This window comes from Ruditapes philippinarum, unplaced genomic scaffold, assembly GCF_026571515.1.
Source record: "Ruditapes philippinarum isolate M1 unplaced genomic scaffold, ASM2657151v2 ctg11174_1_1_1_1, whole genome shotgun sequence".
Classification (NCBI taxonomy): domain Eukaryota; kingdom Metazoa; phylum Mollusca; class Bivalvia; order Venerida; family Veneridae; genus Ruditapes; species Ruditapes philippinarum.
Genome location: NW_026867213.1, coordinates 1,558 through 17,741, shown reverse-complemented (window position 1 = coordinate 17,741; position 16,184 = coordinate 1,558). Strand labels below are relative to the sequence as shown.

Below are 16,184 nucleotides of genomic sequence, written 5' to 3'. Positions count from 1 at the left end.
ATTGTTCTCTCTATTGTTCTCTTTAGCCACACAAAAAAAAATAGCCACATAAAAGCAAATTACGGGATGAATGACATCAAAGAGAAAGAACAGTTACCTATTGTCCCTCTAGCCACACTGTCCTGTGAGTGCAGATAGATAGATAGATAGACAGACAGACGGATGCCAGGGGGTATAACATAATATGCCCGAAATTCTTTCGGGCATATAAAAAGGGAAATACATGTAACTTTGCACAAATGACTTTAGGATTATCTGTCCTTATAAAAGATAGTTTTTTTTTGTTTTGTTTGGGTTTTACGTCACATCGACACAGTATAGGTCATATCGTGACGTTCCAGCTTTACTGGAGGGGGGAAGACCTCAGGTGCCCTTCCGTGCATTATTTCAGGCACGAGCAGGTACCTGAGTAGAACCACAGACGTTCCGTAAGCTAGCTGGATAAATTCTTCACATGAAAGAATCCAAAGGCCCTGTCGTGGATTCGAACCCACAGCAGTGAGGGGCAAGTGGTTTGAAGTCAACAACCTTAAAAGATAGTAAACATGTATATCAAGTTTGAAATAAAAAGCTTTATAGTTTCTGAGATCTTAACCAAAAGGTCAACCAGGGCTAGAAATCTAAGTTGATTAAGGGTTTTGCAGATGGACAGAGAGAGAGGGTTTAACTGATAGGGGACTAATAACTATATAGAAATTAAAAAAACACCATAAGGCATTTATTTTCCCTGTAAAATTTATAGCACTTTTCTGTAAATAATTATGGATTGCATAATTGATAACAACATACAAAATGAGCCACATTTCTCACTGACATCCTGTATATATTACTCTTATATTTCATAGACTATCCTGTTTTGTATCTATCAAGACTTTGTTAAATCTTTTTCATCAGTTTCTATGTGCATGTCAGTTTTTCTTTCCCTCTTGTTCAGAGCATTTTTTTCTTCAGAATTAATTTCTTTTGACTCATCATTGTCCACCTCCTCCTCTTCATCATCATCCTCGTTGTCGTCATCATCGTCATCATTATTGTCGTCGTCGTCTTCATCGTCGTCATCTTCATCACCCTCATCATCATCAGAGGGATATCCTCGTATAAATGCCCTCACATCAAGACCGTTGCATTCCTCTTCTAGGCCCTCTATGCCAGTTTTACCAACCAGAATATAATCCAGACCCTGAAACAGAATTTACCTATGTATAATTTAGTCTCTATAACACAGAATATGTTAAATACATGCATATATTATAAACTTGTCCTGATTCAAATTTGGAATAGTCCATTGTTAATGTAAGGGGTCATAATTATGTCAGGTCATGTGGTAGCTATTACTGAAAGAATAAGACCCAATATTACCGTCAATGTATCATTTACTGTACAGGCATCACTCATGAGCCTGCTAAACCATGCTTATTATAAACCACTAACCTTTTAACTATGCTGGAACCAAACCTGATTTTGCAGTACAATCAAACTAGGCTCTGTTGGCTGACAAACATTCAATTTTCATCTTGATACCCTTATTACTTATAATGGACAAATCCAAAAAATGTCAATTGATCAAGTCAGAATGTTAACTTAAGGTTTAAAAAAGATACCAAGTCTTGAAGTTGGATTAAAATCCATGGTGGCTATTGAAATATGCTTCTAAAATGAAAACATTTAAGTTAATTTAACATAAGAAAAATAATTGATAATTTAAGCCTGAAACAATTCATTTACAAAAATTAACACAATTTTTATTCATTTACAACAGTTATTATAAAGTTTCATAACTGTTTGGCTAAAACAGTATGCATTCAATTCATGCAGAAGCAATACATAACTAAAGTTCTAACAAAATATATTTGCTTGTATTTCATATGAATACAAAATGGGGATTATAAGACTGTTCAAAAATTTCTTTAACAAGGAAAGATGTTGTTAAAAAGAGATGTCCATAAGACAGTGAGCTTGGCTATTCTCAGTGCTTGACAGTAAGAAAAGGGGCACAACCCTGTAAAAAGGTAAATTAGAGTTATTGGACTTGTGCCTATCATTTTAGATAATCACAGAGAAGAGTGTGTGAAGTTTCAAGTATTCAAGCATTCAGTAGATTTTGAAAACCTTAACAAAATGTGAATGTGACGCCAACACCAAAGTCAGGGTGATAACAGTAGTTCTCTATATTCATTGAATAGTCATGCTAAAAACGGCTGAAAATGATAAAAAATTATCCTTTGTTTACCTTCCAATGGTCAGGTTTATCCTGTATTGCATTATCCCGTAGATCAAATTTTGTGAGCTTCGCCAGAGCTAGAAGTGTATCATCACTTACAGACATCACCTCATTTCCCGTCATATGTAATGACATCAACTCAACACAGTCTGTTAAACACTCTGGTATTGATGAAAATTTGTTCCTATTTAAATCTAAATAAACTAATGACTTCAGGTTTGAAAATTGTTTAGGAAGGGAGTCTAATATGTTATTTGCTAGGCAACACCATCGTAACATTCTGAGATCACCAAATGTTGACGGCAATGATGTCAATCTATTCCCTTTCAAGCTCAGAGTTTGTAGACTAGAGAGACATCCAATCTCTTCTGGAATATTGATAAATTCACATTCAACAAGCCACAAATGTGTCAATGAAGTAAGCTGACCTATTTCTGGGGTCAAAATATTCAATGGATTATGACAAACACTGAGAAGTTTTAAATTTGTCAACTTTGATATTCCTGTTGGTAGCATGGTGAAGTTATTGTTGTCTAAAGTTAACTCCTCTAATTGGACTAGGGTCATGATCTCTGAAGGTGGCATCAATAGCTTGTTATCATTAAGTAATAGTTTCTTCACTTTACATAGCTGATGTATATTACTTGGTAAAATTGTCATATTTCTGTTACTCAGATTAAGTAACTCTCTTTCATTTGCTATGGCTTTCTTCAGAAGATTCTCTATCTCCAGCAAGTCCATTCTAGAGTCATGTCAACATGGTGTGGACATCATCCCTCTATCTCTGCAAACAATTACAACAAAAGAAAATTTAAAACATATATTGTAAGGATTTTTATCACAATTTAGTCCATGGTGGTTATACCTGCCATGTTATGTTTTTTTTACTTTTTTTTATCAGTGACCTACATGAAGACAGGTGTAAAGCTTTAACAAAATACCTTGAATGACTGTGAAGATCAAGCAGGTGAAGAACGAACTTAAAGCAAAATCTCAACATTCACAATGGGTAATAATTTAATAAATTTTAATAATCAAACTAAAATCTATGATAGTTTATTTGAATTTATATTGTTGATTTATATTGTTGGAAGGAAGACCTCATGTGTACCTTCTTTAGTTTAACCACCAACCTTTCGTAAGCTTGCTTTCACGAAAGAATTGAAAGTTTCTAACAGGATTCATACCAACAGCAGTGAGGTCTGTGCTTAAGTAATGGGTCTTAAAAGTGATCTATAATAATATCCCCAAGGACATGTGTGAGATTTCAAGTGAAAAACTTTAGCAGTTCATAAGTGAATAAATGCTAGAAAAAATGTAAGGAAGCAAAAGTTACACAAACTCAATGCCTGGACAAATAGAATAGTCACTTTATACTTTAAAAAGTCAATCTTAAAAATATTCACACTTATTTATTGTTTAAGAAGGAACAAACCATCGCCGATTTTATAGTTATTTATGTTATCACTAAGATGATAATAAAATATTATACTTTGTTACGCAAATGCTCCTTTCATTTCAGGCCATTCGACGTGGTCTTCAAGATAGTCAGCTGGTGGAAGAAATTGTTTGTTAATATTGATAGTTTTTATATAAAATAAATAATAAAAAATATCATCATTGAACTTTTGTTTTTGTTGTTAATTTTTATTTTATTTCTTGATAATTAAGTGTTTACATTTTAAAGCAAAATAAATAATAAAAAAAATTGGGCCGGGTTGACCAGAAATAACATTGGTTTGGGGCCGGGTTGACCAATCTGGAGCCGGGCTGACTTGGGGCCGAGTTGACTTGTACATGTTTTACCCACATCTAAGTAGATTTTGGGCTTCAGTACAAAGAATTGCAACTTTTATAATTCACTGCTTGACAACTGTTAATGGGATAATTTCATTAAATTTAAAATGTTATGACTGTATTGATAACAAATATTTCTTTAGCGGCGTGGTTGAGTGTCGGCCTTGTACTCAAAGGTTCAAGGTTTAAATCCTGGTTGTTGCCTAACTGATGATTTTTAGCTTTACAATATCATGAATATGACATGTACATGTTCTCAATAAAATGTGTCTTATTTTTCCATGCTGTGTAGTTTGGGAACATTATTATCAGACATATTGCCTTTATGATGATGGCAGGAACTTAAAATTTAGTTTGACCAGAGGCAGAGACACAAAATCAATAAGCGTCCAGGTAACATTGATAATTAAATGTACATCTATATACATAATACGTTGTTTGTGTGGTGTAAATTGAGAAATCAAACCAATATTTTGACTCACCATTTAAGAATATTGCTTGAAAATCTTGATTAGTTAAGAAAACATTCTTTTGAACAAGAAAATAATTGACTTGCAGCTAAATAATATTACGATAAAGATCGTTGCTGGGGACGCTTGAAATTTTTGTCTTGGTTAAACTCTGTGTTACCCGTATTATATGTCAGGCACTCAATTTTATTCGATTTTGGTTTATTGATCAGTATTAATATTAATAATATTATTTAAAGTGTATATCTTGTATGATATATGCATTGTTTGTTTGTGTAAAATAAAGAATTATTGCAAAGGAAAAAATGTTAAGCTTTTTACAGGTTTCGCGTTAGTAACCTTGATTACCTGGAGTAATTAGGTAAGTTTTTAAGGTAAGATAAGACAAGATAATCTTAATAAGTTGGCAAGGCCTAAGAACAATGCAGCATATTAAGCTTTAAGATTTAAATGTATTGAAAACCATCGAAACATTCCCCAGATCATAAAGAGCTCATGAATACAAAAATGCGCAAAAAAAGGCGACACCAAACAATAAAAAGAAAGATAACATACAGAAAAGAGGAAGATACGGAGAAACATGAACAAAAAAATAATGAATACATAGATCCAAAAATAGAAAATATACGTCTGCCAAACTATCGATAATTATTTTTTTTTATTAAACACAGATACTATTATTACAGAAATATAGCTCTGTAGTGTACAAAAATACTTCATGTATACATATATAGTAGTGTGCAACTTTTTAACAGTTGCCGAACATTACTGTGACCAGATAGAGAGATGCTAAAAATGTTTAACACAGAAATGTTCTAAAGCGTTTTCTGCAAAATTCTAGTTGATACAGAAACCATAATTCGATTTTATTTTCATTATATCTCCGCAAGATTTCAAAATTAGCATTTTACAAACATAGATGTATAACATATATCATATTAACGATTTTTATCATGCTTTAATTATAAAAAAAAAAGACACACAAAAAAACATTATGAAATAAACCTAAAAATAAGCGACCATACAGCTCACAAAAGTCACGGTTTACTCGAAATAATTAGTTATTTTACATTTAAAATACATCTCTTTTAATCAGACATGCATTAGCCATTATAATTATTCTCTCACATGTGTATTTTCTCATATTACGCTATGTACGTGAATTAATCAGCTTCTTATACTTTTAGATTGATTTTTCGACTTTTATTTTTTACTAACAGTCAAATCAATGGTTCCATTGCAACTTTGTTGTGAAATTGTGTGAACAAAATATAAAATACAAAGATCAAGGAAGAGCTGCGTATGTGGACGTTCAGCCACTTTAAAAGACTAACGGAAATGCGCCCGGTCTAGGGCGCCTAACAGAAACGCGCAAAATACGGGAAGACTAGTAACATTTCAAAATAATTTTCCATTTTAAGTCAAACCAGATATCTTGAACATCCGCTCTAACATGGATACAATACATTTTTTTGGAGGTGCGTCAATGTCTATTAATAATAGTCAATTAAGTGAGTCAATTGAAATATTTCTTGTTGCCCCTTTTTTTTTTTTTAAAAGGGCGATATAGAAATGACCGTCTGACGTCTGCCCCCTGTCTGTCCGTGTTTCACAAGTCTTGTCGGGTCCATACCACAGCCATCCATCAAGGATTATGAAATAACTTGGCACACATGTCCACCATAATAAGACAACGTGTCGTGCGCAACACTCAAAAGCCCACCTCAAAGGTCAAGATCAAACTTGGAGATTAAAGGTCAATACTGTCTGATGACGGGTAAATGTCATGTCTGCAGTTAATTACTTTTACATCAATTCAGGGATCTTAACAAATAACTTGGCACAAATGTTCATCATAATGCGAAGACTATTCATGCGCACCACCCAAACCTTTACCATGTAAGAACATGCCCACACTTAATTAGAGGCCAAAGCTTCACATGGTCTGTTATGGGGACTGTATTGTGTCCGGTCCACAACTTTTCCATTTATCAAAGATTTTGAAAAGGCTTGCACCATATTAACACAATTTTCGAACACAACAACACATTCATACCATAAACACCAAGGTCACACTTTGAGTTAAATTCTTAACATGGTTTATATTTTCCTTGTCCGGAGATTTTTTAACTCCAATATAATAAAATATATTCCAGTGAAACTTAAACACTTAATTTATATATAACAGTGAAATGGGTGCATTGCAATTAAGAGATCCATAACTATATTTTAAATAATCTCCTTTTATGAATTTATTTTCAGTAAAAAACTGCTCAAATGTATGTAATGAAGTTATTTCATGAATTGATTGTGCAGATATAGCAAATATCTTGTTTTTGTACTGAAAGTCCAGAAACATCAAACTTAACCCTTTACTTCATGAGCATATTGTAAAAAATGAAAACCCTCCTGTTACAGGTTTAAACTGCTATGAAACTATGAAAAATGCTTCAATACTGATAAAACTTGGCACATACAATGTATGTTGACTGAACCATAGCCTCTGTCACAGTATGCTCAATCTTAAATTTCCTGTTACCATGGCAACGGGAGGATGTCTCAAAATTGCCAAAAAAACACTATTTTGCATTGTTTTTTTTCCCATAAAAACTGATTTCAAAGTGCTGCCACTTCTCAATGGATTGAGATAGAGTAAAAGGCTTTTCAGCGTTTATCAAAAGTTATATTACGACCGACCTGAGGCTATTTTTAGCCTGTTGCTTGTCCAAAATTTTCTTGGCTAAAAAGGGGGCACATCCCCCTTCTGGCAACCCCTTGATGTACCTTTTTGTTAACGGGTGGCGCCGAAAAAGTGATCACTTTTTTATCAACATTTCTCAAACGAAAAACTGTGTTTGTGGCATTTTTTCACTGTTCGAGGCCTCCAATAAAGGGGGGGGGGGCGAAAAGCTGTCAAAACACATCTATAGATATGAAGTAAAGGGTTAAAATAGATAATTTAATTTTACTAGTGTGTGCTTGTTGTGAAACTTCCCTTACCACATTGGTAACACTGTTAAATTTATTGTTGTACCAGAAAAAAGTGCAGTACAGAGTATATTGTTTGATATAATTCTCATTTAGAAACAGGATCTATCGATATATACTAAAATAAATATAATGAAAGTCCGTGAACGAGTCATCCATTGAAAAACAATGAAAATGTATGTTGCATATTTTATAATTCTACTTATTGATTATTAATTTTCCCTTATGCCAGCATCATAAAGGTGTAAAACAAGGTACGTGCATAAATTGATTTTCTCTAACTAATCCTATAATTATATAACGGTCTCATATTTTAGGAACAGATTTTATCAAAGAAATTATCAATGCTACTTCCGGTTAAAAAGTAACTTCCGGTTAAGACAATTTAGACAAAATTTATGATTTCTTAGCATTTTAGCGAATTCGATGGATTCATATGACATACTTGCAAATCAGCCTGTTGTCATAGACAATGTAAGAATCGATTAACTTTATATTGTTATGCTATTTTGAGAGATATTGTCTTTTATTTGACGAATGAGTCATGATCGGTTTTCTTTGATTTTTGTCTGCAGCCGCAGCTGTCATACGCAAAAATAATAAGTAAATTGATATAATTTGGCTTTTATGTTTCAAAATGATACCTTGATTTACTGCATTTATGTTTGGAAGAACTGTATGCATGGATATTGCTTAAGAGATCATTATTCAAAATAATTTGTTAAAAAGGTATGACAACACCCTAGGGATTATGGGCCCGGTCAGCAAATGAAATGATCATATGACTATGGCAATGCCTGTCGTATTATGGTTCCTGTAAGAGTGCGCAGGACTCAATCAGAATTCCTCGGCTTCTATCATTATCTTGTAATTCGAAAAGTTGCAATGTGTCAATGCAGTACTTCCGACGCAGATTTTCAAAACAATCACTATCTAACAGGTACTCGCGTTACAGTAAAGCTCGCTTTGCAAGCAGGCCCTTTGGGCCAGCTCTTCGAGCCGACTATTAAGATATAGATTCTTAAGATAAGAAACTTGTTCATGAGTAAATAGTCATAATCAGAATAAATGTAATTAGATAAAACACTTCTTTATAACCACCCAAAGCTATTTGACTTTGAAAAGTTGTCTCAACTTATTTCATCCATACCTTGCTATTAATAGTAGTGGTCATGAAAATAAAAAGTTGTTTATTTCAAAATATTTGGAAAACAATTATATTTCAAACAAATTTTTTCATGTGTTGGAAAATGCCTTGATTCATGATAAATATTTTCAGTGTTCAATCTAGAACAAATTCCCAGGGGGCCCTTTGGGCCCATAAACTTTTCAAAAGGGGGTCATTTGAGAAAAAAGGGGGCCCACACTTAAAAGAACATCAAATTCAAATAAGGTATTGTATCTTTTAAGTTACTTGTTCATGTACCATATATAGACCAAATACGGTTGCAAAATTCCAAAACAATCAACTCACTAAAAAAATGACATTATTTTGACCTTTTTTGAGAGTTCTGTTAGCGTTGATACAGGCTCAATTTTAAGAACTGATTGGTAAAGAAAAGATGACATAATGTGCAAAGAAACATATGAATCTTAATTTAATGTTACCTGGCATATTTGATTTATAATAATGTTCAGTTTTTTAATCAGGGCCCGATATATAAAAGAAAATTGTATTTCCCAATGAAGAATATAAACTTACAATAGTCGCTAAAACATTTACCCTTCTCAATATATCCAAGCAAAAAACAAAGTGTCAACAGGTGCTAAGACAATGTATATTGACATACCGGTACCTTTGATCTTTTGTCAGGGCAGTAGTTCTTACGTCACGCTTAAGATGTCTGTATTGATTAATGATATGCACAATGCTTTAGCGCCGACCAGCCAAAGACCAATCAAAGTTTATTTACTCAATTGTCAGACACTCCCTAGCCAATCGTGTTTGATTAGCTCCATCTTCAAGACTTTTTTAATTGGATGAAGGCGTGTTCGTAATAATTTATACATACTTCTCTATAATTAACTCACACTTTTCACAAATATATAGTTTTATTTTCCTCCGGAAAGTTATGACATATTTATTTGTTTTGACCATGAAAAAACTATAACTACACGCACGGAGTTCCCACACGCACGTATTGGATTATCTGTGACGATTTTTATTTATAAAAACTGTGACTCAAAAGTAAGTAATAGTTACGGTACAAAGAACAAGTCTACATTGTATTTACATACCCCCGGCCGAGAGAGCGTAGCGATCAAGGTTTTAAAAGGGTTACTGTCTTACCAACATGCTCTTGTTTTTCTATACAAACTTCAGTTTTTAAATCAGTATTTATTAATACTATTCACAAGAAACTTTTTTTATGTATCTAATCAGGTTTAAAAGAAAGCATTCTTATGTCATTTAGGGCATTTTCTATGAGTGCGCCCATCAGGCCCACAGTTGAATTTGTTTTGCGCCGGCGGTCTTTTCAGGGGGTCAATGGCGCGCTCTAGATTGAACACTGTATTTTACTTTTAAAACTAACTCTCCTAGTTAAACTTCTGTGTTTCTTTTAATTTTAACAAATGTAATTTTTTTTACTGGAACAATTGTTAAATTTTTTTTAAATACTTTTTGGCTTTGAAAGAGCCCTTTCATGCACCAATTCTGACACCAGACATACTTAGATTCCATAGAGTCAATTTTCAGAATCAACTATCAGTGACTATGGTGGCATGGTAGTGCTTGTTTTTTAACTCTTTTTTTCCCCCTTGAAACCACTGTATTTGATTAACTGTTATTATGTATTTACAGGGGTCTGGTATAATCAAAGCTGGTTTTGCTGGAGATCAAGTTCCAAAGTACCACTTTCCAAATTTGTAAGTATTAAATCATTAATGTTTTTTTGATTTGAAAAAAAAAACAAAAAACAAAAAAAACAATTCATCATTAATTGCTTGCACAAACTTTTAACCAATATTTATTTTCTCCATACAATTGCTCAAAATAAGCATGAAGGTATAATAGTTATAATAAAATTATACTCATTTCTAGAATATCATTCTGAAAGTTACATTTAAGTATGCACTCTGCTTCATTCACATTAATAAATAATATGACAATTTGAAAATTTCACTTCAATGACTGCAAGAAACTTCTCCCGCTTGTATTTTGTAAAACTTTAAATACAGAAACAGAGCTCTAGATATTTTTTTAGGCCAAGGGATTTTTACCCTTCAAACTCAAGTAAAGGGTAAAAAATGCACTCTGACAAATGTAAGGGGTAAAATTTTGCAGTGTGAAACAACTCAAAATTTTCTTTGTAGAGGCAGACATTCCTAGACTATGATATACAGATACCCAGGTCTGGTATTTAGGATACACAGCAAAATAATGATAATTATTTCAAAACATCTTGTTTTTAAGTATCAAACTTAAACACTACTTTTCTTCGTGCATAAGTTTTAATATACAAGGGTATTTCAATTTTGTCATGTAGAGGACAGTTCTAACAATTATAATAAAAAAAAATGTAAACCATTCTAAAAAAAAGAAAAGGATAGCTCTATGTTAATATGTAAGAGATAGTTTTGTTACTATAAAATAAAATGTAAAGGATAGTCCTAAAATAAAATGTACAGGAATGAGACTAGTTCTTGAACTTTAAGGTCATTTTCAAAATGATGACAAAATTTATAAAGTCAAATGGAAAACAAGTAAAAAAGACATCTTAAATAGAAGTTCTTCTTCTTTGAAAAATCACCAATATCAATATGCTCGTATGATTTAATTTCAATGTTTACAAAATGGGTAGTTTCTTAATAGCTACAAGAAATAATTATCATGTCATTTTTAACATTTCTTTTTGATGAAGCCATACTTTTTCATGTTAAACAGTTATACTTCAGCCGAGTATCGTTTTAAAAGATTCTTCTTGTTTTCTATTTCATATATTGAATCTGAAATGGAATTGTTTATAAATATTTTGAAGAACTGTTTTATTTTTACTATAAATTTTTTTTTATTACTATAAGAATTTAAAAAACAATTATTATGTGAAATATTATAATAATTGTATTCAATATATAATTGTGTTTTACAGCATAGGAAGGCCTAAACATGTACGAGTTATGGCAGGGGCACTTGAGGGAGATATGTTTCTGGGACCAGAGGCAGAGGTAAATGACTGTAATGTTTACAAAAGATTTAAGGATATTCAAAAACAATTACTTTGTCCTTGCATAAAGCTATAAAATAATCATGCTGGGTTTTATGTTATTAATAAAATTTAAAGTAACTATGTGTGGTATATGTATTTTGTGATTTGTAGACAAAAATATAGATGTTCTACAATAAAAGATGAAATATTCTAGAGAGAAGTGAGGGTTGTTGAAATATAAAATATCTGAATGTTTTTGTATGTTTATCTGATTTTTACACAAGTTTTAACACAAATCTGGTCGCATATTTGTGATCCTAAGGCATTGTGTAATTACTCCATGACTACTGATCTCAGACATTGAGTCCTATGGTCATTTGTCTCTCCTCTGATTTAGAAGTCATGTGTGATTAGAGTCTGTCACTTGCAGAGAAATTGTTCATTACTGAAAAATTATCCAAGAAAGCAGATTAGGTGCACTAACTGCAGAGATACAACCAAAAAAGGCGTTAATTTGGCATAAAACCAGATAAGCAAACAAAACAAGTTAACATTCAGGTATTTTCTTTTCCTCCTGTCAGTTATTATGAGCAAACCATTCAAGTATGGAATATGTTTTTACTATATATTAACAAAACCATAGATAGTTACTTTCAGGATGTAACCCTTTGGAACACGTTTTTACTATATATTAACAGGGGCATAGTTAGTTACTTTCAGGATGTTACCCTATGGAACATGTTTTTACTATATTTCAACAGGAGCATAGAGGGTTGTTGTCTATACGTTACCCTATGGAACATGGTATAGTAAAAGATTGGAATGATATGGAGAGGATCTGGCAATATATTTACTCAAAAGATCAATTACAAACATTTTCAGAAGAGGTACAATTCTTATTCTGTATTCTTCTTTTGACTTAACATGCTTAACTTTCCTATGAACCTAATTTCCCTAAAGACATGTTCTGATGTTTCTTATAGGCCCATTATGTTTCAGAAATGCTATCATTTTTTTTTCACAAAAAAGTGTTTACTTTTTAGTATTTTGTTAGAGTTTCTAAAAACATACTCATTTGCTATATACCTCAAAGTGAACTATCTTTTGTATCTTGAACTCTTTTGGCAATTGGTATAATTATAGTGAATTAATATTTTGTAAGGAAGTCAAAATACTACTTTGTTTACATTTTCCTACCTTCACAAAATTTAACTGCATGTTCAGCACTATTTTTCTCAAGTATAAAACGTCTTACATGCTCGTAATTCATTTTTAGCTCGACTATTCGCAGAATAATCAAGCTAATGCAGTTGGACATTTGTCGGCGTCGACGTCCCTGTGGTTAAGTTTTTGCGTGTAAGCTGGTATCTCAATAACTACTGAAGGGAATGGATTGAAACTTCACACACTTGTTCTCTGTGATTATCTAACATGATTGGCCTAAGTCCCATAACTCTGATTTGCTTTTTTGCATAAATATGCCCCTTTTTCGACTTAGAAATTCTTGGTAAAGTTTTTGCGTGCAAGCTGGTATCTCCATAACTACTGAAGGGAATAGATTGAAACTTCACACACTTGTTCTCTGTGATTATCTTACATGATTGGCATAAGTCCCATCACTCTGATTTGGTTTTTTTGCATAATTATGCCCCTTTTTCGACTTAGAAATTCTTGGTTAAAAGTTTTTGTGTGCAAGCTTGTATCTCCATAACTACTGAAGGGAATGGATTGAAATTTCACACACTTGTTCTCTGTGATTATCTAACATGATTGGCTTAAGTCCCATAACTCTGATTTGTTTTTTTCTCTCCATAATTATGCACCTTTTTCGGCTTAGAAATTCTACTGAAGGGTTTGTGCCTTTATATGAACAATTTTATGCATTCATAATAATAAAGCAGTGATTAACTCGATAAAACATCTTAAATAACAAGCCTTTGTACCTTTTCGGACAATTTTATGTATTCATATAGGTAAGCATTATTATACTCAATGAAACACACTTGTGACAACTTTGCGAATAGTCAAGCGTTACTGTCCTTCGACAGTTCTTGTTTAAATATTATTAAACACATGTTTGTCATTTTAAGGAATCGAAAGAAATATGAGTATCTTAGGAAAAACGTGCCTTTATTATGATAAGCATTTATCTAGATCTTTCTACTTTTTCAAATAAAAGTCTTGAAATCATCAACAAATTTTTAAACTGTACAATGTTAGAAGTTAGAAAGATTAGTAGATCATTTGTTTACAATAGTAACACTTGGGATGCAGGCCATCAAATTATATATTGGGGAAGTTTAACTGTTTTGATTTTTTGGGTAATGAGTCATTAAAAATTCTATTGTTAACGATAAAATGTTTATAAAGTCTTATATTTTTAGTTAAAAAATTGATTTTAAAAAAGTCTTATATTTCTAGTTAAAAAATTAATTTAAGTTGTTCGTAAACTGTTTCCTTATGTCTTTGTTATTCTTAGCCATTACTGTAAGTGAGCTTAATACAAAAATAATTTGTTTTCCAGCATCCTGTATTATTGACAGAAGCCCCTTTAAATCCTAGAAAGAATCGAGAAAAGGCTGCAGAAATATTTTTTGAAACATTTAATGTTCCGGCATTGTTTATGTCAATGCAAGCTGTTCTAAGTTTGTAAGTATTTTAAGATCATTTGTGTACTTGGTGTTGAAACATTATTCTATGTAAATGTCAAAAACTTTATTATTGCATACAATGACATAGATTTTATATTTTGGTGGCTTTAACTAGGAAAAGTTATAGCAAAGATTATCTCTAATATAAAATGCTCATGAATTATATGTAAAAACAAAAATAAAAATTTAATGTTCCTCTATAAAATATTCCAGTGCTATTTAAGTTAGTTGAGCAATCTTTTAGCATATACACCCCATATTTTATTGGAAATTGACAAGTTAGGTGCTTTAGTATGATTTTTATCAAGATACTATAAATTCTTCTAGTAAGAGGCAGCTTAATGTAGCTTTAAATATTTCCTTTGAAAATAAGAGAAATTCATACTCTACTCAAAGCTTTATACTTCCTTGTTGCCTCAAAGATTTTGCGTGCTGGTCATTTGTACTGTTGATCTGAGTGGTTATGGTTGTTGACATTGTATCAAAATCCAGCTGTGTAAAACTATGAAATAGCTTAAGAAAATGCACCAAATATCTATGTAAAATCTTCATTCAAGGAAGTTATCAATAAAAGTTACAGAAGATCAGTTGTTCTTCTGAGAATATGTAGTGTCCACACTTGCCTGAAATAATGTATAGTTGTGTGTTTTGGTTTTCAGTAACAGTATACAGTTATTTCAGATGTAATTTGGGAACAGTCAAACTGTTGGCCCGAGGTGGAGGGGGAAGTGTTTTGAACTGTACGGCCTTGGGCAACAGTTCAAAACACTATCCCCGACACCGAGGGACAACTGTTTGACTGTTCCCAAATCACATTTGAAATAACTATTTTATTACCTGATCAATTACTGTTTAACAGTACTTGCAAAAGAAAAAAGGAACAAGAAAATAGTTTTGCACATATGTTCATAATTAAACTTAATACTTTAACTATGGCACGTCACATCTGGTTCGTGATCAAGATCGATGGACGCTTCAAGTGGGAATCCTCTATGACGTCAAAGACGTCAGAACACGCGAGGGAAACAGTCGAAACTATTGACTGGTCAACAGTTCGCGAACGTTGACGTTTTTAGAATTTCAGAAAACAGTAAAAAATACAAAATTACATTTATATAAGGTATCAGGTAATAATGTGACATAAAACCCAACTGAAACTGTATTACTAAGAATAAGCAAAAGTTAATGATTGATTTTTTTGCCTTTCTGAGGCAAATGATTTTTTAGCTCACCTGTCACAAAGTGACAGGGTGAGCTTTTGTGATCGCTTTTCGTCCGGCGTCCGTCCGGCGTCCGTCCGTATACTTTTACTTTAAATGACATCTCCTCATAAACCACTAAGCCAATTTCATCCAAACTTCACAGGAATGTTCCTTTGGTGGTCACCTTTAAAAATTGTTCAAAGAATTTAATTCCATGCAGAACTCTGGTTGCCATGGCAATCGATAGAAAAAACTTTAAATATCTTCTTTTAAAAAACCCTAAGAGCTAGAGCTTAGATATTTGGCATGAAACATCTTCTAGTGAGTGTTTACCATGTTTGTTCAAATAAAAGCCCTGGGGTCAAATTGGCCCCGCCCGGGGGACATTGATTTTTTCCCTATATGCATAATAGTAAAAACTTAAAAAAACTTCTTTTAAAGAACCCAAAGAGCTAGAGCTAAGATATTTAGCATGAAACATGTTCTAATGGGTGTCTACCAAGTTTGTTCAAATAAAAGCCCTGGGGTCAAAATTGGCCCCGCCCCAGGGGGTCATTGATTTCCCTATATGCATATAGTAAAAACTTTTAAAAAATCTTCTTTTAAAGAACCAAAAGAGTTAGAGCTAAGATATTTAGCATGAAACATGTTCTAATAGGTGTCTACCAAGTTTGTTCAAATAAAAAAGCCCTGGGGTCAAAATTGCC

General features: G+C 32.5%; 2 protein-coding genes across 3 annotated transcripts; one reads left to right on the top strand and one right to left on the bottom strand.

Annotated features, from left to right (window-relative positions):
* Positions 1-696: 696 nt before the first annotated feature.
* Positions 697-4,658, bottom strand: LOC132735317 (leucine-rich repeat protein SHOC-2-like). Of its 2 annotated transcripts, none has more exons than XM_060722257.1 (3): positions 4,501-4,658; positions 2,231-3,005; positions 697-1,180 (listed from the first exon to the last, which is right to left on the bottom strand). In XM_060722257.1, the coding sequence occupies exons 2-3, from the start codon at positions 2,960-2,962 to the stop codon at positions 866-868; spliced, it is 1,047 nt and encodes a 348-aa protein (XP_060578240.1). In that variant the 5' UTR covers positions 2,963-3,005; positions 4,501-4,658; the 3' UTR covers positions 697-865. The 2 variants fall into 2 exon arrangements, with proteins under 2 accessions (XP_060578240.1, XP_060578242.1); XM_060722259.1 differs by lacking the exon at positions 4,501-4,658 and adding an exon at positions 4,269-4,397.
* Positions 4,659-7,792: 3,134 nt separating this feature from the next.
* On the top strand, positions 7,793-14,273 carry LOC132735316 (alpha-centractin; the record flags this gene model as incomplete). Its single annotated transcript, XM_060722256.1, has 5 exons — positions 7,793-7,950; positions 10,280-10,344; positions 11,568-11,643; positions 12,386-12,511; positions 14,149-14,273. Coding segments are annotated over exons 1-5 (440 nt in total), but the record flags the coding sequence as incomplete, so codon positions are not given.
* Between the last annotated feature and the right edge of the window lie 1,911 nt (positions 14,274-16,184).

Excerpts from the sequence above, each read along its gene's own strand:
- LOC132735317 (XM_060722257.1), bottom strand. The coding sequence starts at position 2,962 with ATGGACTTGCTGGAGATAGAGAATCTTCTGAAGAAAGCCATAGCAAAT. Across the intron at positions 1,181-2,230 it reads ATAAACCTGACCATTGGAAG|GGTCTGGATTATATTCTGGT; the intron begins GTAAACAAAGGA and ends ATTCTGTTTCAG.